Source organism: Pituophis catenifer, unplaced genomic scaffold (assembly GCF_029215685.1).
Source record: "Pituophis catenifer annectens isolate HBS135680 unplaced genomic scaffold, rPitCat1.0.hap2 SCAF_97, whole genome shotgun sequence".
Classification (NCBI taxonomy): Eukaryota; Metazoa; Chordata; class Lepidosauria; order Squamata; family Colubridae; genus Pituophis; species Pituophis catenifer.
Window position 1 is genome coordinate 1 of NW_027256977.1, and position 22,884 is coordinate 22,884.

General features: G+C 44.4%; 1 protein-coding gene across 1 annotated transcript in view; it reads left to right on the forward strand.

The window, feature by feature from the left end:
• Window positions 1-2,786: 2,786 nt before the first annotated feature.
• LOC139326720 (unconventional myosin-VIIa-like) overlaps window positions 2,787-22,884 on the forward strand; it is a 104,524-nt gene continuing 84,426 nt past the window's right edge. The window contains 9 exon segments of the mRNA XM_070956573.1: window positions 2,787-2,897; window positions 6,347-6,478; window positions 6,480-6,500; window positions 10,937-11,121; window positions 14,507-14,525; window positions 14,527-14,629; window positions 16,850-16,992; window positions 18,877-18,990; window positions 21,844-21,997. Of these exon segments, the coding sequence (XP_070812674.1) occupies window positions 2,799-2,897; window positions 6,347-6,478; window positions 6,480-6,500; window positions 10,937-11,121; window positions 14,507-14,525; window positions 14,527-14,629; window positions 16,850-16,992; window positions 18,877-18,990; window positions 21,844-21,997 (970 nt within the window). The 5' untranslated portion in view covers window positions 2,787-2,798.

Here is a 22,884-nt window from a genome sequence, read left to right on the forward strand (position 1 = left end):
AATTGCAAACGGCACTGACAAATCCAAAGCTTTGGAATCGGAATCTTTTTCCAGAAATTTTGGGGCTATCCAGCACGGGGAGAGAGAAGCGGTTACCTCTAGAGGCAGACGGTGTCTTCCTATCCTATAGGAAGTCCTCGACTTACGACCTCCGTAGAGCCCAAAACTTCTGTTTGCAAAGCAAGACAGTCGTTAAGGGACCCTTTGCACCATTTTTACGACTGGCTTCTGGCTGCCCCGTTGACTTTGCTTGTTCAGACGGTCGCCAAAGGGGAAAATCACGTGGCCCCCGGGGACGCTGCGACCGTCGTAATCTGAACCGGTCGTCAAGCGTCCGAATGTAAATCGCGTGGACCCTAGGAGGGGAATGCTGCAACGGTCCGTTAAGTGTGAAAAAGGGTCCTCAGTCACTTTTTTCAGCGCCATTGTAACTTCGGAAAGCCACTAAACGAACGGTTTGTAACTCAAAGACTGAATCCAGTGGTGGGATTCGGTTCTGGTTCGGACCGATTTGGGCCCGCCCCCCCGCCTCCCAGGCCCCCCCCGCCCCGGCGCTATGCCATCCTATTTAGCCATGTTTTCTAAGCCGCGTGCATGCGTGCCAGCCACGCGTGTCCACATTTTCAATGCGGGGCGAACCAGTGGTAAAATTATGTGAAACCTACCTCTGGGTCGGGTGTCAGCAACCTGTGGCTCTGGAGCCTCATGCGGCTCTTTGGGCCCTCTGCTGTGGCTCCCTGTTGGATGATCCCACCACTGGCTGGCCCCGCCCCTCGCCCTCCCCTCCCAGTCACTCCTCGCCTGGCCTGAGAAGGTGAAGGGCGATGGCGGGGGATGGAGAAGCAGCCGGGGCAGAGACATAGAGAGATACAGAGAGAGGGGAGAGGGAGAGACATAGAGAGATACAGAGAGAGGGGGGAGAGAGAGATATAGAGAGATACAGAGAGAGGGGAGAGGGAGAGAGAGAGACATAGAGAGATACAGAGAGAGGGGAGAGGGAGAGAGAGAGACATAGAGAGATACAGAGAGAGGGGAGAGAGAGAGACATAGAGAGATACAGAGAGAGGGGAGAGGGAGAGACATAGAGAGATACAGAGAAGAGGGGGGAGAGAGAGATATAGAGAGATACAGAGAGAGGGGGAGAGGGAGAGAGAGAGACATAGAGAGATACAGAGAGAGGGGAGAGGGAGAGAGAGAGACATAGAGAGATACAGAGAGAGGGGAGAGAGAGAGACATAGAGAGATACAGAGAGAGGGGAGAGGGAGAGAGAGAGACATAGAGAGATACAGAGAGAGGGGAGAGGGAGAGAGAGAGAGACATAGAGAGATACAGAGGGGGGGGGAGGAGAGAGAGACATAGAGAGTACAGAGAGAGGGGAGAGGGAGAGAGAGAGACATAGAGAAATACAGAGAGAGGGGAGAGAGGGGAGAGAGGAGACAGAGAGATACAGAGAGAGGGGGAGAGAGAACATAGAGAGATACAGAGGGGGGGAGGAGAGAGAGACAGAGAGATACAGAGAGAGGGGGAGAGAGAGACATAGAGAGATACAGAGGGGGGGAGAGAGAGAGACAATAGAGAGATACAGAGAGAGGGGAGAGGGAGAGAGAGAGACATAGAGAGATAAAGAGAGAGGGGGAGGGGGAGAGAGAGACAGAGAGAGATACAAAGAGAGGGGGAGAGAGAGAGAGACAGAGATACAGAGAGGGGGGAGAGAGAGAGACAGAGAGATAAAGAGAGAGGGGGGAGGGAGAGAGAGTGACATAGAGAGATACAGAGAGAGGGGGAGAGAGAGACAGAGAGACATAGAGAGATACAGAGAGAGGGGGAGAGAGAGAGACAGAGATACAGAGAGAGATACAGAGAGAGGGGGAGAGAGAGACAGAGATACAGAGAGAGGGGGGGAGAGAGAGACAGAGACAGAGAGACATAGAGAGATACAGAGAGAGGGATATATATATATAGAGAGAGAGAGAGGAGGGGGAGAGGGAGGAGGGGGGAGGGAGTGAGAGAGAGATGTCAAAAGGGTTTTGTGGTTCCCATTGTTTCTTAGCAACCGGTTCTCTGCCCTAATGACTGGCTGGATAGGCGTGGCTGGGGGGGTCATGTGACTTGTGGAAAGTGAGTGACGTTGAGTTGGCCACGCCCACCGAGGTTTTGTGGCTCCGGTGTTTTCTTTTCTGTGGGAAACGGGTCCAAATGGCTCTTTGAGTGTTTAAGGTTGCAGACCCCTGCTCTGGGTGAATCGTACTCAGGGGTGGGCTCCTAGGGGTTCGGCAGGGTTCGGGCAATCCTTTAGCCAAGGATCGCCGGGTTCGCCGAACCTCCATATGTCACCCCTGGCTGGCCACGCCCACCCCACCCCGCTCCTCCCACCCTGTCCCTCCCCTCCCAGGGGCCTCCCCAGGAGTCTCCACGCAGCCTGTTCATCATTCCAGGTAAGTGCAGGGGCCACACGGAGGGCAAATAACGGGCCTATCGGAGGTTCCGGAAGAGTCCGGAAAAGGAGCCTGTTTCCGGCCTCCGGAGGGCCTCTGGACTCTGGGGGAAGCTGTTTTCACCCTCCCGGAGGCTCGAGGGAAAGCCTCCGGAGCCTGGGGAGGGCAAAAAACATCACCACCACCCCGCCATGGTGCAGGCGGATGACTAGGCCACGCCCATCATGGCCACGCCCACCCAACAACGGGGCAGCGAACCCGTTGCTACGGAGCTGAAGCCCCGCCCCCCGATATTCTTTGCTGCGTTTCCTCAGGACTTCAATGCCCTATTTGTATTTTCTCCCAGGGGGGATTATGTATGGATGGACCTCCAGACCAGGCGGGAATTCGATGTTCCCATCGGAGCAGTGGTCAAGCTTTGCGATTCCGGACAGATCCAGGTGATCGACGACGAAGGAAATGTACGTAAAACGAACGTGTGATGGGCCCTTTCTTCTCTTTGCTGTTCCTGACCTACAATCTCGAGGTCTTTGCAGGTAGTCCTCGACTTACAACAGCTCATTTAGTGACCGTTCACCAAAAGCGCCAAGAAGCGAAACGTCTTCGAGGAAAAAAAAAAACAAAAACCCAAGAAAGTCCAGTTGCCTTTTGAAAAGCATCTTTGGGACAACTATGAGTGGCCTAGAGGTGGAGCCTCTCGCCTCACAATCAGGAGGCTGTGAGTTCGATCCTAGGTAGAGGCAGATATTTCTCTGAGAATGTGTCTGCTGAACAAAACTCCGTACTGGCGACAGGAAAGGCATCCGGCCATTAAAACACTCTGCTAGCTCCATTCAGTTGCCCAGACTCCACCCCGCAAGGGATTATGGGATCATTATGGAATCTTATGGGACAACCATGATCTGGATGACTGAGAATCTCCACAGACATCTGATGAAGTCTTGTTGGATAGCGCCCAATGTTCACGTCTGTCCAGATCCTTCTGTATCTTAAGCCTTTATCTTCTGGAAGTGTTGGCTGTTCCTGTCAGCTTGGTGTCGTCTGCAAATTTGATGAGTTCCCCATCTATCCCCTCGTCCAAGTCATTGATGAAGATGTGGAAGAGCCTTGGGGTACTCCACTGCTTACTTCTCTCCATGTGGATGCAGTTCCATTGATAACCGTTTGTCTGAAATGGTGTAGGGTTTCCTGCCTAAGCAGGGGGTTGGACTAGAAGACCTCCAAGGTCCCTTCCAACTCTCCTATTCTATTCTATTCTATTCTATCTATTCTATTCTATTCTATTCTATTCTATTCTATTCTATTCTATTCTATTCTAAATTCTAGTCTATTCTACTCTATTCTTAATGCTATTGTATTCTATTTTTAAGTATATTCTATTCTATTTTTAAGTATATTCTTAATTTTATTCTATTTTTAAGTTATTCAATTCTCTATTTTATTCTATTCTATTCTCTTCTAAATTCTAGTCTATTCTACTCTATTCTTAATGCTATTTGTATTCTATTTTTAAGTATATTCTATTCTATTTTTAAGTATATTCTATTCTATTTTTAAGTATATTCAATTCTCTATTTTATTCTTAATTCTATTCTATTTTTAATTCTATTCTATTCTATTTTTAATTCTATTCTTAATTTTATTCTATTTTTAATTCTATTCTATTTTAATTTATTCTATTCTATTCTTAATGCTATTGTATTCTATTTTTAAGTATATTCTATTCTATTTTTAAGTATATTCTATTCTATTATTAAGTATATTCAATTCTCTATTCTATTCTTAATTTTATTCTATTTTTAATTCTATTCTATTTTATTCTATTCTATTCTTAATTCTATTCCATTTTCTATTCTATTCTATTCTATTCTATTCTATCTATTCTATTCTATTCTATTCTATTCTATTCTTAATTCTAGTCTATTCTACTCTATTCTTAATGCTATTGTATTCTATTTTTAAGTATATTCTATTCTATTTTTAAGTATATTCTATTCTATTTTTAAGTATATAAAATTCTCTATTCTATTTTTAATTCTATTCTTAATTCTATTCTATTTTTAATTCTATTCTATTCTATTCTATTCTTAATCCTATTCTATTCTATTCTATTCTATTCTATTCTATTCTATTCTATTCTATTCTATTCTATTCTATTCTATTCTATTATGTCAGCACTCCAAACTACATTCGTCTCCAGTGCTGACATAAGGAGAGAAGAGGGGACAGCTGGCAAGAGGACGCTTGACTTTTCACCTACTTATTTTCCCTGAAGATAATATCCCCTAGGAGATGGGACGGGAGGGGGGACATTCCTGGGAGCTGAAGTAGTAGATATGGGGAGAGTGATTTGGAAGATGGCCAATGAGATGGCAGAGAATTGGGGAATGGAAAGGGAAAGTTTGGGGTCAGGAAGTCTAGTGTTGGCTACGACATGATCGGGGACAGTTTGTCGTGCTTAATAAATGAAAGATTTCATCAAAGGACTATTTGTTTGGAAATGCAATTTATTTGAGACGACACCGAAACCTGACATTCTATTCTATTCTTATTCTATTCTATTCTATTCTATTCTATTCTATTCTATTCTATTCTATTCTATTCTATTCTCAAAAGCTTCTGCCTTTTAATCACATTTTAATTTAATTGGAAATTAAATTAAATGGAAATTAAATTAAATTAAATTTCTTAGTTGGGAAAGGAGCTAGTCCATTTGATTTGCTACCTCCCTAGAAGAACACAGCTTTGCTGTGGTGAGTTTTCCCCAAAGCTCAGTTCCTTAAGATGTTCTGCAAAGAAACACACTTTGTGAAGCATTTGCACTGGTACTTTAACCATGCGCAGTTCGATGCTCGACTAACAGAAGGAGACAATCAAGATCAAGGGGAGGCACTAATACCACTCTATAAAGCCTTAGTAAGGACACACCTAGAATCCTGCATCCAGTTTTGGTCACCACACTATAAAAAAGATGTGGAGACTCTAGAAAAAGTGCAGAGAAAGAGCAACCAGGATGATGAGGGGACTGGAGGCTAAAACATATAAAGAACGGTTGCAGGAACCAGGGCATGGCTAGTCTAGTGAAGAGAAGGACCAGGGGAGACAGGAGAGCATCTTCCAATATTATTTGAGGGGCTGCCACAGAGAGGAGAAAGGGGGGGTCAAACTATTCTCCAAAGCACCCGAAGGCCAGACAAGGAATAATGGATGGAAAGGAGAGGAGAGGAGAGGAGAGGAGAGAAGAGAAAAGAGGAGAGAAGAGAAGAGAAGAGGAGGAGAAGAGAAGAGAAGAGAAGAGAAGAGAGAGAGAAGAGAAGAGAAGAGAAGAGAAGGAGAAGAAGAAGAGAGGAGGAAGGGGTCAAACTATTCTCCAAAGCACCCGAGATCAGACAAGGAATCATGGATGGAAAGGAGAGGAGAGGAGAGGAGAGAAGAGAAAAGAGGAGAGAAGAGAGGAGAAGAGAAGAGAAGAGAAGAGAAGAGAGAGAGAAGAGAAGAAGAGAAGAGAAGAAGAAGAGAGGAGGAAGGGGGTCAAACTATTCTCCAAAGCACCCGAGATCAGACAAGGAATCATGGATGGAAGCTGACCAAGGAGAGATTCAACTGGAAAATAAGGAGAAATTTTCTGACAGTGAGAACAATCGATCAAGGAACAGAAGTTTCCTTCAGAAGTTGTGGGAGCTTCATCCCTGGAGGGTTTCAAGAAGAGACTGGACTGCCATCGGTCAGAAATGGTACAGGGTCTTCTGCTTGGGCAGGGGGTTGGACTAGATGACCTCCAAGGTCCCTTCCACCTCTGTTAATCTGTAATTTAGACTTGAACTGCTGGCCTTGTGTGTTCTTTCCTTTCCATATGGATGAGGCTTACTTGATTATTAATATTATTATTATTACTATTACTATTTTTCAGGAGCACTGGGTCTCTCCTCAAAATGCCAGCCACATCAAACCGATGCACCCCACTTCAATCCATGGGGTGGAAGACATGATCCGTTTAGGGGATCTGAACGAGGCCGGCATTCTGAGAAATCTTCTCATCCGTTTATCGGGAGCGCCTGATTTATGTGAGTGTTTTCTCTTCTCTTCTCTTCTCTTCTCTTCTCTTCTCTTCTCTTCTCTTCTCTTCTCTCTTCTCTTCTCTTCTCTTCTCTTCTCTCTCTTCTCTTCTCTTCTCTTCTCTTCTCTTCTCTTCTCTTCTCTTCTCTTCCCTTCCCTTCCCTTCCCTTCCCTTCCCTTCCCTTCCTTCCCTCCCCTCCTCCTCTCTCCCCTCTCCTCTCTCCTTCCATTCTTCTTCCTTCCCTCTCTCTCTTCTCTCCTCCTCTTCTCTCCGTCCATTCTCCTTCCTTCCATCTCTCTCTCCTCTCCTCCCCTCTCTCCTTCCATTCTCCTTCCTTCCATCTCTCTCTCCTCTCCTCTCTCCTTCCATTCTCCTTCCTTCCATCTCTCCTCTCCTCTCCTCTCCTCTCCTCTCCTCTCCTCTCCTCTCCTCTCCTCTCCTCTCCTCTCCTCTCCTCTCCTCTCTCCGTCCATTCTCCTTCCTTCCATCTCTCTCTCCTCTCCTCCCCTCTCTCCTTCCATTCTCCTTCCTTCCTTCCTTCCTTCCTTCCATCTCTCTCTCCTCTCCTCTCTCCTTCCATTCTCCTTCCTTCCATCTCTCCTCTCCTCTCCTCCTCTCCTCTCCTCTCCTCTCCTCTCCTCTCCTCTCCTCTCCTCTCCTCTCTCCTTCCATTCTCTCCTTCCCTTCCATCTCTCCCTCTCCTCTCCTCTCCTCTCCTCTCCTCTCTCCGTCCATTCTCCTTCCTTCCATCTCCTCTCTCCTCTCCTCCCCTCTCTCCTTCCATTCTCCTTCCTTCCATCTCTCCTCTCCTCTCCCTCTCCTCTCCTCTCCTCTCCTCTCCTCTCCTCTCCTCTCCTCTCCTCCTCTCCTCTCCCCCTCCTCTCCTCTCTCCTTCCATTCTCCTTCCTTCCATCTCTCCTCTCCTCTCCTCTCCCTCCTCTCTCTCTCCTCTCCTCTCCTCTCCTCTCCTCTCCTCTCCTCTCCTCTCTCCTTCCATTCTCCTTCCTTCTCTCCTTTCCCTCTCCTCTTTGGAAAAAGAAGGTTATTTTCAAACAAAATAACGTTTCCTGCTCCCTCTGCTTTGAAACCTAGACTAACTGTGGCGGAAGGGTAAGTATAGCCAGTGCCTTTGTTGTCATACTGTCTTATGCTCGGCTCTTTATTTGATGCTACGTTTTCCGGATCGCTTCCCTCTGCTTGCTTGGCTTGGAAGGGAGGGGGGCACATTTATGTCAACCCCCAACCTGGTTGCTCGCTGCATGGTTTTGCAGCTTTGCAAAAAAAAAAAAAAAAAAAAAAAAAAAGCAAGGACCTCACCCCCAAGGAGAATAATTTAGTTTGTCTGGGAAGGTCCAATCCCTCGCCATTGCTTTGGTTTTCGGTTAACGCTTTCATTTGGATGGTGTCCGTATTGTCTCTGGTGCTGAAATGGCTTTGGGCTGAAAAACAGCAATGCACAATTCAGTCTTGGTGTCCGTCGGCCCTTGTGGGGTTGAATGGGAAAGTGGGAAATGGGTCGTTGGGAAAGTTGGAACGAGCCTGTAGTACAGTGGACTAAAAACACTGTTTATTAACATCTGCCGCTTAATTACTGCAAGTTCAAATCTCCCAGGCTCAAGGTTGACTCAGCCTTCCATCCTTTCTAAGGTAGGTGAAATGAGGACCCAGTTTGTGGGGGCAATAAGCTGACTTTGTATAAATATACAAAAGAATGAAGGCTATTGCTTAACGCATTGTAAGCCGCCCTGAGTCTCCGGAGAAGGGCGGCATATAAATTAAAGCAAACAAAAAAACAAAAAACAAAACAAAACAGATAAGTCGCATTTTCTGCTGACGAATGTACAGCCATGTTTCCCAAACTTGATTATTTTAAGATGAAGGAGGGGGTTTCTTTCTTTCTTTTTCTTTTCTTTTTTTTTTTTTTTGCAAAATATTTTTTATTTTATTTTTTTCAACATAAACATAAAATATATCTTTCAAGAGAGGAGTCTCGATCCGGTCACAGATAGGTACAATCGCTTACATTTTTTTTTAAAAAAAAAAGGAAAAAAAAAAAAAAGAAAAAAAGGAAAGAGGAAAAAAAACTTCATTCACTAAATTCCCGTTACCACTTTAAAAATTAAAAAACAGAACATAGGAAAAAAAAAACTTTTTAAACATAAATTCTAATAATATGCCTGCTGCAGCGGCTCAGGGAGATGGGGTTAGGAGGCACTGTTTTACAGTGGTTCTCCTCCTATCTCTCTGGTCGTCTGCAGTCTGTTTGGGCGGGGGGTCAGGGATCCTCCCAGAGGCCTCTCACTTGTGGGGTGCCTCAGGGATCGGTTCTCTCCCCTTTGCTCTTTAACATCTACATGAAACCGCTGGGTGAGATCATTCGTGGTTTTGGGGTGAGGTATCATCAATATGCTGATGATACCCAGCTTTACATTTCCACCCCTGACCACCCTAGGGATGCCCTTTCCGTGATGTCCCACTGCCTGGAAGCGGTGCGGGTTTGGATGGGGAGGAACAGGCTTAGACTCAACCCTTCCAAGACTGAGTGGCTGTGGATGCCGGCATCCCGGGATCTGGAGGTTCCATCTTTAACGATCGGGGGAGAAACTCTTGCTCCCTCCGATAGGGTCCGCAACTTGGGTGTCCTCCTGGATTCTCGGCTGTCCTTAGAGGACCACCTGACGGCCGTAACCAGGGGGGCTTTTGCACAGGTGCGTCTTGTGCGCCAGTTGCGCCCTTTTCTAGACCGGGATGCCCTCGCCACGGTCACTCATGCCCTCGTTACCTCTAGGTTGGACTACATGGGGCTGCCCTTGGGATGCATCCAGAGGCTCCAGCTAGTCCAGAACGCAGCCGCGCGGGTAGTTACGGGGGCGTCTAGATACTCCCGTTTAACACCTCTCCTGCGTGAGCTGCACTGGCTGCCGGTGGCGCTCTGGATACATTTCAAGGTGCTGGTGCTCACCTATAAAGCCCTTCATGGATTAGGCCCGGGGTACTTGCAGGACCGTCTCCAGCCGCTCTCCCACCGTCCTGTGCGCTCTCACAGAGTGGGCCTCCTCAAGGTGCCGTCGGCCAAACAATGTTGGCTAACGGCCCCCAGGAGGAGGGCGTTCTCTGTGGGAGCCCCGACCCGCTGGAATGGATTGCCCACCGAGCTCAGGACAGCCCCCGACCTTCTTCCCTTCCGTCGCGAGCTGAAGACGTGGCTCTTTCGTCAACTCAACTGATCCGTTTGGGGATACACTGTCATAATTTTAAACTGTTTTTAATAGGGCTGCTGATTTTAATTTTATTTCATTGTGATTTGTATTGGAATTTGTCATTTTGTAAGCCGCCTTGAGTCCCCAGGGAGAAAGGCGGCATATAAATCGCAATAATAAATAAATAAATAAATAATATCTTAGTCAGAACTATTCAAAAACATAGAAAGGCTTTTCCCCTAAAAGATATTCTAACCTCTTAATCTAATGGTTTACCTTACAATTTTATCACCACACATCTTAATTTCTTTTTTTTTTTTTGAAAAAAAGTTTTATTTTAAATTTAAATTAAAATAAATAAATAAAAATCACCACACATCTTAATTTCAAATTCAATACAGCTCTATTTTTATTTCAATTTATACATGAGAATTCTTTCTATATTTCTTGATATCTAGACCCTTTCAACAAATCTCTAAATCTTAAGCTTTATCAATTACCTTTAATTTTACACATTTTGTAATGGACAAATTTATCTCAACATCAGTATCTCCATCCATAACTCCTACTATTATTTGGCTGATTTCCAGCATGTTTCTCCTATGAAGGAGGGATTTCAACCCAGTATTCCCCAGGCCAGGCAGTATGGCCGGCCTGGGGATTTCTGGGAGTTGAAGTCCATCCATTCTGGCTGGGGAATTCTGGGAGTTGAAGTCCACCCCTGCAGTAATAGATAAAAGGTTAGGTCCCTTTTTTTTTGTTATGATTCCAGGCTAAGTTATTTTATTAAATTGCCAGAATAATAATAATAGTTTCATTTATGAAAGTAAATAAATGAGGTTAAATATTATGACAGGTTGTCGATCAGAAAGGTCGGCGGATCACGCGGCTCAGCTGGGATCGTCAGAACCTTTTGAAAGCATTTTTTTACAACCTTTTCGAAAAAATGGTTTTAAAAGTAAAAAAAAAAAAAAAAGTTGGCCACGCCCACCCAGTCACATTACCCCCCTCCCTCCACCAATCCACGCCCACAGAACTGATAGTAACAAATTTTAGATTTCACCACTGAGCGGGAGGCTCCGCCCACCTCCCCAGACGTCATCAGGGACGCTCTGCACTTTCGCAGAAGAGCCGCGTGACGGAGAAGCAAGCCCGCGCGTGCGCTCACCGTTCTGAACCGGTAGCGAAGGTAAGTGAAACCCACTACCGGTTTGTGTATGTGTTTATTTCTCTTCTCTTCCAGACGTACACAGGTTCAATCCTGGTGGCCGTCAATCCCTACCAGCTGCTTCCCATTTACTCCCCGGAGCAGATCCGTCTCTACACCAACAAAAAGATCGGGGAGATGCCCCCCCACATTTTTGCCATCGCGGACAATTGCTACTTCAACATGCAAAGGAACAACAAGGACCAGTGTTGTATTATAAGGCAAGTGGGGAGATATCGGGGGGCCCATCAAAGCCTCGAGTTCTTGGCACTGGGATCCCCCCTGGGTGTGATGCCCAAAGAACCAAGAACAACCCTTAGAGCTGTGATGGTGAACCTATGGCACACGTGCCACAGACCTCTCTGCGGACACGCGAGCCGTCGCCCAGTTCAGCTCCACCCCACATATGCGCGTGCCTCCCACCGGACAGCTGATTTTTGGGACACTTGCAAGCAGTGGTGAAATCTAAAATTTGTTACTACCGGTTCTCTGGGCGTGGCTTGGTGGGGGTAATGTGACTGGGTGGGCGTGGCCAATTTTTTTTTCTTTTTAAACCATTTTTTTCTACAACCTCTTCAGTGAAGAGGTTGTAAAAAAAATGCTTTCAAAAGCCTCTGCCGATCAGGCAACTCAGCTTGGATCGTCAGAGGCCTTTAAAAGAAAAAAAGCCTCTGCCGATCAGGCAACTCAGCTGGGACCGTCAGAGGCCTTTAAAAGAAAAAAAGTCTCTGCCGATCAGGCAACTCAGCTTGGATCGTCAGAGGCTTTTAAAAGAAAAAAAGCCTCTGCCGATCAGGCAACTCAGCTTGGATCGTCAGAGGCTTTTAAAAGAAAAAAAGTCTCTGCCGATCAGGCAACTCAGCTGGGATCATCAGAGGCTTTTAAAAGAAAAAAAGCCTCGGCTGATCAGGCAACTCAACTGGGATCAACAGAGGCATTTAAAAGAAAACAAGGCTCTGCCGATCAGGCAACTCAGCTTGGATCGTCAGAGACATTTAAAAGAAAAAAAGCCTCTGCCGATCGGGCAACTCAGCTTGGATCGTCAGAGGCTTTTAAAAGAAAAAAAACCTCTGCCGATCAGGCAACTCAGCTTGGATCGTCAGAAGCTTTTAAAAGAAAAAAAGCCTCTGCCGATCAGGCAACTCAGCTTGGATCGTCAGAGGCATTTAAAAGAAAAAAAGCCTCTGCTGATCAGGCAACTCAGCTTGGATCGTCAGAGACATTTAAAAGAAAAAAAGCCTCTGCAGATCAGGCAACTCAGCTTGGACCGTCAGAGGCATTTAAAAGAAAAAAAGCCTCTGCCGATCAGGCAACTCAGCTTGGACCGTCAGAGGCATTTAAAAGAAAAAAAAGCCTCTGCCGATCAGGCAACTCAGCTTGGATCGTCAGAGGCATTTAAAAGAAAAAAAACCTCTGCCGATCAGGCAACTCAGCTTGGATCGTCAGAGGCTTTTAAAAGAAAAAAAACCTCTGCCGATCAGGCAACTCAGCTTGGATCGTCAGAGGCATTTAAAAGAAAAAAAAACCTCTGCCGATCAGGCAACTCAGCTTGGATCGTCAGAGGCATTTAAAAGAAAAAAAAACCTCTGCCGATCAGGCAACTCAGCTTGGATCGTCAGAGGCATTTAAAAGAAAAAAAGCCTCTGCCGATCAGGCAACTCAGCTGGGATCGTCAGAAGCTTTTAAAAGAAAAAAAAACCTCTACCGATCAAGCAACTAAGCTTGGATCGTCAGAGGCATTTAAAAGAAAAAAAAACCTCTGCCGATCAGGCAACTCAGCTTGGATCGTCAGAGGCATTTAAAAGAAAAAAAACCTCTACCGATCAAGCAACTAAGCTTGGATCGTCAGAGGCATTTAAAAGAAAAAAAAACCTCTGCCGATCAGGCAACTCAGCTTGGATCGTCAGAGGCTTTTAAAAGAAAAAAAAAACCTCTGCCGATCAGGCAACTCAGCTTGGATCGTCAGAGGCATTTAAAAGAAAAAAAGCCTCTGCCGATCAGGCAACTCAGCTTGGATCGTCAGAGGCATTTAAAAGAAAAAAAGCCTCTGCTGATCAGGCAACTCAGCTTGGATCGTCAGAGACATTTAAAAGAAAAAAAGCCTCTGCAGATCAGGCAACTCAGCTTGGACCGTCAGAGGCATTTAAAAGAAAAAAAGCCTCTGCCGATCAGGCAACTCAGCTTGGACCGTCAGAGGCATTTAAAAGAAAAAAAAGCCTCTGCCGATCAGGCAACTCAGCTTGGATCGTCAGAGGCATTTAAAAGAAAAAAAACCTCTGCCGATCAGGCAACTCAGCTTGGATCGTCAGAGGCTTTTAAAAGAAAAAAAACCTCTGCCGATCAGGCAACTCAGCTTGGATCGTCAGAGGCATTTAAAAGAAAAAAAAACCTCTGCCGATCAGGCAACTCAGCTTGGATCGTCAGAGGCATTTAAAAGAAAAAAAAACCTCTGCCGATCAGGCAACTCAGCTTGGATCGTCAGAGGCATTTAAAAGAAAAAAAGCCTCTGCCGATCAGGCAACTCAGCTGGGATCGTCAGAAGCTTTTAAAAGAAAAAAAACCTCTACCGATCAAGCAACTAAGCTTGGATCGTCAGAGGCATTTAAAAGAAAAAAAAACCTCTGCCGATCAGGCAACTCAGCTTGGATCGTCAGAGGCATTTAAAAGAAAAAAAACCTCTACCGATCAAGCAACTAAGCTTGGATCGTCAGAGGCATTTAAAAGAAAAAAAAACCTCTGCCGATCAGGCAACTCAGCTTGGATCGTCAGAGGCTTTTAAAAGAAAAAAAAACCTCTGCCGATCAGGCAACTCAGCTTGGATCGTCAGAGGCATTTAAAAGAAAAAAAGTCTCTGCCGATCAGGCAACTCAGCTGGGCTCATCAGCTGACGATCCCTTTGATGATCCCAGATGAGCTGCGCGATCATCAGAGGCTTTTTTTTTTTTTTACTTTTAAAAGCATTTGAAGGGGTTGTAGAAAAAATGCTTTTAAAAATTAAAAGAAAAAAAGCCTCTGTTGATTGCATGGCTCAGCTGGGCAATGGGGGGGGAGCAGGGATTTTTGCTTCCGGTTCTCCAAACCACCCGCCTCCATCGCTACCGGATCAGGCGATCCGGTCCGAACCGGGAGCATTTCACCCCTGCATGCAAGGCACATGTGGGAGACGCGCGCACATGTGTGGCGGGTGGGGGTCACAGATGCATGTGCGGGGGGCAGGGGTGGAGTGTGTGTGGGGGGGGTGCAGTGTGCCCCCCCATGGCCCATTTTTGGACCCAGGAGGCTGCAGGGAGGCCTGCTAGGCCAAAAACAGGCGGAGGGGTCACCTGTGCATGCATAGGGGCGGGGCCATTGCATGCACAGCCACAGCCACATGTGCACTTTCGGCACACGACGAGAAAAAGGTTAGCCATCACTGTTATAGAGTCTCTTTTTCTGTTAACTGTAGTGTTCACTTAACAACTGGGCGAAGAAAGGTCACAAAATGGATCAAAACTCACTTAACAAATGTCTCGCTTAGCCACCGAAATTTGGGGCTCAATGGTGGTCCTAAGTTGAGAATTACCTGGGCTCTTTTTTTTTTTAAAAAAAAAATTTCTCTTGGCGTAGCGGTGAGTCAGGCGCGGGAAAAAACCGAAAGCACCAAGCTGATTCTCCAGTTCCTGGCGGCCATCAGCGGTCAGCATTCCTGGATTGAACAGCAGGTCCTGGAAGCCAACCCCATCTTGGAAGGTGAGTTTTTTGCGCTTGGTATGGAAAAAGTAACTTTGGGGGACAAAAAAAAATGAGTAGAGGAAAACTCTGATCTGACACCAGGCTTGGTGGGCGTGGCTTGGTGGGCGTGGCAGGGGAAGGATACTATAAAATCTCCATTCCCACCCCACTCCAGGGAAAGGATACTGCAAAATCCCCTGTCAAGTTTCGAGGTCGTCTCAAATAAATTGCATTTCAAACAAAGTCTTTGAAGAAAAGCTCCTATTTATTAAGCACGACATTCTAACCCGACTCCAATCGCAGCCAACACTGACGTCCAGCCCCAAAACCCTCCCTTTCCTTTCCCCACACTCCTGCACTCATTGGCCATCTTCCAAGTCACTCTACCCCTAATCTACTGCTCCAGCTCAAAGGAATTTCCCCCCTCCCATCCCATCTCCTAGGGGATATTATCTCCAGGGAAAATAAGTAGGTGAAAAGTCAAACGTCCCTTTCCAGACGCCTCCGCTTCTCCTTCTTATGTCAGCACTAGAGTAAATGCAGGTTGAAGTGCTGACATCCCCATTTCCTTCCAATCAGCTGGGACTTGGGAGGCAGAGAATAGATGGGGACGGGGCCAGTCAGAATTTTTACTACCGGTTCTCTGAACTACTCAAAATTTCCACTACCGGTTCTCCAGAACTGGTCAGAACCTGCTGAAACCCACCTCTGTCTGTAACCGATCCATCAGTTGTGGAGTGCAGAGAAGAGCAACAAAGAGGATTAGGGGACTGGAGGCTAAAACGTATAAAGAACAGTTGCTGGAATTGGAATTTGTCTAGTTTGAAGAAGGACTAGGGGAGACATGATAGCAGCCTTCCAATATCTCAGGGGCTGCCCCAAAGAAGAGGGAGTCAAGCTATTCTCCAAAGCACCTGAGGGCAGGACAAGAAGCAATGGATGGAAACTAATCAAGGAGAGAAGCAACCTAGAAGTAAGGAGAAATTTCCTGACAGAACAATTAATCTGTGGAACGACTTGCCTGCAGAAGTTGTGAATGCTCCAACACTGGAAGTTTTTAAGAAGATGTTAGATAACCATTTGTCTGAAGTGGTGTAGGGTTTCCTGCCTAAGCAGGGGGTTGGACTAGAAGACCTCCAAGGTCCCTTTTAACTCTGTTATTCTATTCTATTCTATTCTACTCTACTCTACTCTACTCTACTCTACTCTACTCTACTCTACTCTACTCTACTCTACTCTACTCTACTCTACTCTATTCTATTCTATTCTATTCTATTCTACCAACCTGCCTTCCATGGAGAACCTATATACAGCACGAGTCAAAAAGAGGGCTGGGAAAATATCTACAGACCCCTCACATCCTGGACATAAGCTGTTTCAACTCCTACCCTCAAAATGACGTTATAGAGCACTGCACTCCAGAACAACTAGACACAAGGACAGTTTTTTCCCCAATGCCATCACTCTGCTTAACAAATAACAAATCAACACTGTCAAGCTATTCACTTTTCTATTCTATTTTCTATTCTATTCTATTCTATTCTATTCTATTCTATTCTATTCTATTCTATTCTATTCTATTCCTAATTCATATTCTGTTCTATTCTATTCTATTCTATTCTATTCCTAATTCATATTCTATTCTATTCTATTCTATTCTATTCTATTCTATTCTATTCTATTCCTAATTCATATTCTGTTCTATTCTATTCTATTCTATTCCTAATTCATATTCTATTCTATTCTATTCTATTCTATTCTATTCTATTCTATTCTATTCCTAATTCATATTCTATTCTATTCTATTCTATTCTATTCTATTCCTAATTCATATTCTATTCTATTCTATTCTATTCTATTCTATTCTATTCTATTCTATTCCTAATTCATATTCTATTCATATTCTATTCTATTCTATTCTATTCTATTCTATTCTATTCTATTCCTAATTCATATTCTATTCTATTCTATTCTATTCCTAATTCATATTCTATTCTATTCTATTCTATTCGATTCGATTCGATTCGATTCGATTCCATTCGATTCGATTCGATTCCATTCCATTCCATTCCATTCCATTCCATTCCATTCCATTCCATTCCATTATTCTATTCTATTCTGTTCTATTCCATTCATTCATTGGATCTTTATTGGATCCAATGCCCCAATTAAACCTGGTTTGGAAGCAAGGGCTTAGTTCAATCCTGGTTACAACTTTGTCTGTCTGTCTTGTGTTAGCTTTTGGGAACGCAAAGACCATTCGTAACGACAACTCCAGCCGGTTTGGGAAATACATTGACATCCATTTCAACAAGCGAGGAGCCATCGAGGGAGCTAAAATTGAACAGTACCTTTTGGAGAAATCCCGCGTCTGTCGACAGGTAAGGATACCTTACAGACACCCCCTCCCCCGCCTTAGGTGTACAGGTAGTCCTCGAATTATGACCGTTCATTTAGTGACCATTCAAAGTTACGAAAAAATGACTTACGGACATTTTTCACATGACTGTTTTGGTATCCCCATGGTCACGTGATCAAAATATGGACGCTTGCCAACTGACTCATAGTTATGACGGTTGCAGTATACTTGGTTCACGTGTTTCCATTTTTGCGACCTGCTGACAAGTAAGCCAGATTCACTTGGCCACAGCATTACTAACTTAACAACGGCAGCGATTTGCTTAACAACTGTGGCAAGAGAGGGCGTAAAAACGGGACAACACTCACTTAACAACTGTCTTAGTTGTTAAGAAGACTTAATTCGGCGGGCCTGGCCTTATTTTCTCCCTCTTTTATAAAATAATTTTTAATTTTAAACTTTTAGTATTTTATATATTCAAATTTTATAATTGGTTTTAAATTGATTGGGGTTTTAATTGTCTGGGCCAAAACTATTTAATTTGATTTTAATTCTGCTTTTTAAATTTTGCATGTATGTATTTTATTGTTGGCTGTGCACCATCCTGAGTCCTTCGGGAGTAGGGCGGTATAGAAATCAAATAAAAGTGAAAAAAAAGTGAAAGTGTCTTGCTTAACAACGGAAAATTTGGGCTCCATTGTGGTCACACGTTTAAGACTGACTGTTATCCATGCCACCCACCTTCTCAGCAAGGCCGTGGGGAGCTCTGCTGTTGGGTGATGTCCTACCTTGCAAGACTGTTGGGAAGAAGAGAATCCAGAATTGATTGTTAAAACAAGGAAGACAAGAAGCAACGGATGGAAATTAAACAAGGAGAGAAGCAACCTAGAACTAAGGGGAATATTCCTAAGAGTGGAAACAATTAACCAGCGGAACTGCTTGCCACCAGAATTTGTGGGTGCACCATCACTGGAGGCTTTTCAGAAGAAACTGGGCAGCCATTTTTCTGGGATGGAATGCAGGGGTGGGCAAATGTGGCCCTTTTACAACCTGTGGACTTCAACTCCCAGAATTCCTGAGACAGCCAAGCTGTCTCAGGAATTCTGGGAATTGAAGTCCACAGGTTGTAAAAGGGCCACATTTGCCCACCCCTGGATTAGGGCGGTAATGGCGAACCTATGGAATGTATGCCACAAGGAGTATGCAGAGCCCTCTCTGTGGGCATGCCAGCCGTTGCCCCAGCCCAGCTCCGCCACGCATGTACACACACCTCCCGCCAGCCAGCCGGTCTTTGGGTCTCTGTCGCGCATGCGCGAGGGGCGGGGAGCAGGCACAGGGACAGGGCACATACACGGGGGGCAGGGCGTATGTGCGGAGGGCGCTTGCATGGCATTTTGGGCGTTTGCACGCACGCGGGTCCCCCTCCGCACCTCGTTTTGGGCCTGAAAGGCGTCCTGCACCAACCTGGAAGCCAAAGTGAGCATTGCCGTAGATCAGCTCCAGCGTGCATGCGCACACCGGCCAGCTGATTTTTGGGCCTTCTGGGCCCACCGGAAGTCGGGGAAATTGGCTGTTTCCAGCCTCCAGAGGGCCTCCAGGGAGGTGGGGAAAGCTGTTTTCACCTTCCCCAGGCTCCAAAAAAGCCTCTGGAGCCTGGGGAGGGCGAAAAAACGGGCCTACCAGGCCCATCGGTAACCTTTTTGCCGCCGAGTGACAAAAGCGGGGGAAGCACGGGGGGGGGGGTCGCGCACACATGCACAAGGGGGCAGGGCGTGGGGGGCATTGAATTATGGATGTGGGCCCACACACGCGGGACTCCCCCTGCTTTTGGCACACGACGGCGAAAAGGTTAACCATCACTGTCCTAAGGTAAGGTTTCCCTTCTCCTTTTCTCTTTTTCCTTCAGGCTCAAGATGAGAGAAATTATCACATATTTTACTGCATGCTGAAAGGAATGAGCTCAGAGCAGAAAAAAATGCTGGGACTTAAAAAAGCCACGGATTATAACTATCTTTCCATGGTAAGAGGTTAAATAATAATAATAATAATAATAATAATAATAATAATAATAATAATAATAATAATAATAATAATAATAATAATAATAATAATAATTTTTTGAATCTCCTTTTTCTGCACGGCCCGTAAGCAAGCCAGGCTGCATCCTTGTCATACACTAAACCCGTGATGGCGAATCTATGGCACGGGTGCCACAGGTGGCATGCGGAGCCATATTGGTGGGCACACGAGTGTTGCCCTAGCTCAGCTCCAGCGCGCATGTGCGCACCGGCCAACTAATTTTCAGGCCTTCCGGTCCCTCCAGAAGTTGGGAAACTGGCTGTTTTCGGACTCCGGAAGGCCTCCGGGGGAATGGGGAAGGCTGTTTTTGCCCTCCCCAGGCTCCTAGAAACCTCTGGAGCTAGGGAGGGGGAAAACGGGCCTACCGAGCCCACCATACCATTGCGTGCCAAAAGCAGGGGGAAGTGTGGGGGGGGGGTCATGTGTGCATGCGCGAGAGGGTGGGGCACATTGAATTATGGATGTGGGCACCCGCACCTGCGACTCCCCACACTCCCCCCACTTTTGGCACGTGAGGGCAAAAAGGTTAACCATCACTGCACTAAACCATGATCGAAATTATTTATAGCTCGGGTGGTAGATGTTGATGATGGTTTGTCCTCCTGGCTTGCTGTTTAGCTTCCGAATGTTTTGTCACCAGACTAGAGGACATCCTCAACGGGAGTTTGGCTGAAGCGTCTTGTGTTCAGGTCTTCTCTGCTTTTATTGATCTCAAGTGGTTGGTGGGTCAGGCCATGTGACATGCCAATCGAAGCTTAGTATTCTATGGATCGATCAATCAACATGTCGATACGAAGTCAGTTTACGAAGCCCTTAAGGATCCATATCCAACCAGCCAACCAACGATGGCACCGACCACCTTTTCGTTTGGTGCCCTTCACACGACATCACCAGCCGGTCACGTGACACGTCATATGGCATGACCAGCTGGTCACATGACCCACCGACCACATGACCACATGAGATTGATAAAAGCGGAGAACTGGAACAAGACACTCTGGAAAGTGTGCAAAGAAGAGCAACGAAGATGATTAAGGGACTGGAGGATAAAACATATGAAGAACAGTTGCAGGAATTGGGCATGTCTAGTTTAATGAAAAGAAGGACTAAGGGAGACATGATAGCAGTCTTCCAGTATCTCAGGGGCTGCCCCAAAGAAGAGGGAGTCAAGCTATTCTCCAAAGCATCTGAAAGCAGGACAAGAAGCAATGGATGGAAACTAATCATAATCAAGGAGAGAAGCAACTTGGAACTAAGGAGAAATTTCCTGATAGGGGGAACAATTAATTAGTGGAACAACTTCCCTCCAAAAGTTGTGAATCCTCCAACACTGGAAGTTTTTAAGAAGATGTTAGATAACCCTTTGTCTGAAGTGGTGTAAGGTTTCCTGCCTGGGCAGGGGGTTGGACTAGAAGACCTCCAAGGTCTCTTCCAACTCAGTTATTCTATTCTATTCTATTCTATTCTATTCTATTCTATTCTATTCTATTCTATTCTATTCTATTCTATTCTATTCTATTCCATTCCATTCCATTCCATTCCATTCCACTCCACTCCACTCCACTCCACTCCACTCCATCCCATTTTATTAATTCTGAATTCTGTTCTATTATCCTATTCTATTTTCTATATTTTCTGTGCTGTTCTGTTCTGTTCTGTTCTGTTCTGTTCCGTTCCTTCCATTCCATTCCACTCCACTCCACTCCATTCCATCCCATCCCATTCTATTAAATTCTGAATTCTATTCTATTATCCTATTCTATTTTCTATATTTTCTATATTTTCTATATTTTCTATATTTTCTTTATTTTCTTTATTTTCTATATTCTATTCTATTCTATTCTATTCTATTCTATTCTATTCTATTCTATTCTATTCTATTCTATTCTATTCCATTCCATTCCATTCCATTCCATTCCACTCCACTCCACTCCACTCCACTCCACTCCATTCCATTCTATTAATTCTGAATTCTGTTCTATTATCCTATTCTATTTTCTATATTTTCTATATTTTCTATTCTGTTCTGTTCTGTTCTGTTCCGTTCCGTTCCATTCTTTCCATTCCATTCCATTCCATTCCATTCCATTCCATTCCATTCCATTCTTCTATTCTATTCCATTCCATTCCACTCCACTCCACTCCAATCCATCCCATTCTATTAATTCTGAATTCTATTCTATTATCCTATTCTATTTTCTATATTTTCTATATTTTCTATATTTTCTATATTTTCTATATTTTCTATTCTATTCTATTCTATTCTATTCTATTCTATTCTATTCTATTCCATTCCATTCCATTCCATTCCATTCCATTCCATTCCATTCCATTCTTCTATTCTATTCCATTCCATTCCACTCCACTCCACTCCATTCCATCCCATTCTATTAATTCTGAATTCTATTCTATTATCCTATTCTATTTTCTATATTTTCTATATTTTCTATATTTTCTATATTTTCTATATTTTCTATATTTTCTATTCTATTCTATTCTATTCTATTCTATTCTATTCTATTCTATTCTATTCTATTCCATTCCATTCCATTCCATTCCATTCCATTCCATTCCATTCCATTCCATTCTTCTTTCTGCTTCTATTCCATTCCACTCCACTCCACTCCATTCTTCAACTGATGTCACCTAGCCAGGTAACAAAAGGTTCGTAAGCTAAACACCAAGCCCGGAGAACAAACCACCATCAACAAACCAAGCCATGACTTGCCTGTGGACCAGAAATATCAGGTATCAGGCTCACTAATGCTTTGCACACTCTGTCTTGCACTACCAGGGCAACTGCATTACTTGCGACGGTAGAGACGATAGCAAAGAATACTCCAACATCCGGGCGGCCATGAAAGTCCTGATGTTCACCGACACGGAGAACTGGGAAATCTGCAAACTTCTGGCCTCCATCCTGCATATGGGGAACCTGCGATACGAAGGTAGCATCTCTTTTAACGTGAAGTAATGCAGTAAGAATAGTCTACCTCCCTTTTGTAACATTTCCCCCTTTCCAATTCGTTGTTACCGATAGAGGAGAATATTGGTAGGTCAGAGCTGAAATGAGGGTCTTTGGTGGTCTCCGAATTTGGTTGTTTTCTTTGCAGACATTTCATTACCCAACTAGGTAATATCATCAGTGCTAGAAGGGAAAGAGGTTGTGGAAAGGAAGAGGAGGAGGAGGAGAAGGATTGTGGGGTCCTTGTTGCTCTCTAAGCTTGGTTGTTTTCTTTTTTTTTTAAATTGTTAAAAAAACAAACTTTATTAAACTTAAAAAGATAAAATACCATATCGAGTATATACAGAATACATTTATATTAATCCAAACAGCATTACTTGCTCACAACAAAAAATAGAAAAGAAAAGAAGACAAAACAAAAGAAAAAGAAGAAAAGAAAGAAAAGAAAAAAAATAAAACACAAAAACAAAATGTAGAAAGTGACTTTGTCACTTTATCACATCCTTTATCCTGTTGAAGGTGCCTGTTTGTTAATTTTATTGTCTTACAAGATTTTACATTTACTCTCCTTTCTTTTGAATTATCCAATCGTACCATCTATTCCACGCCGTGTAGTATTTTGAGTCTACCTTATCTTTTAACTCAAATGTTAATTTATCCATTTCCGCACAATTGTAAATTTTCTGGATTATTAGTTGATCTGTTGGCAATTGATCTGTTTTCCAATATTGAGCTAGTGCCAATCTGGCTGCCGTAATTATATGTAATATTAAATATTTTGTTTCTTTCCTATAGTTTTCTTTGATCATGCCTAATAGAAAAATTTCTGGTTTAAACTCTATTTCCTCTGTTGTTATTTTTGTTAGCCAA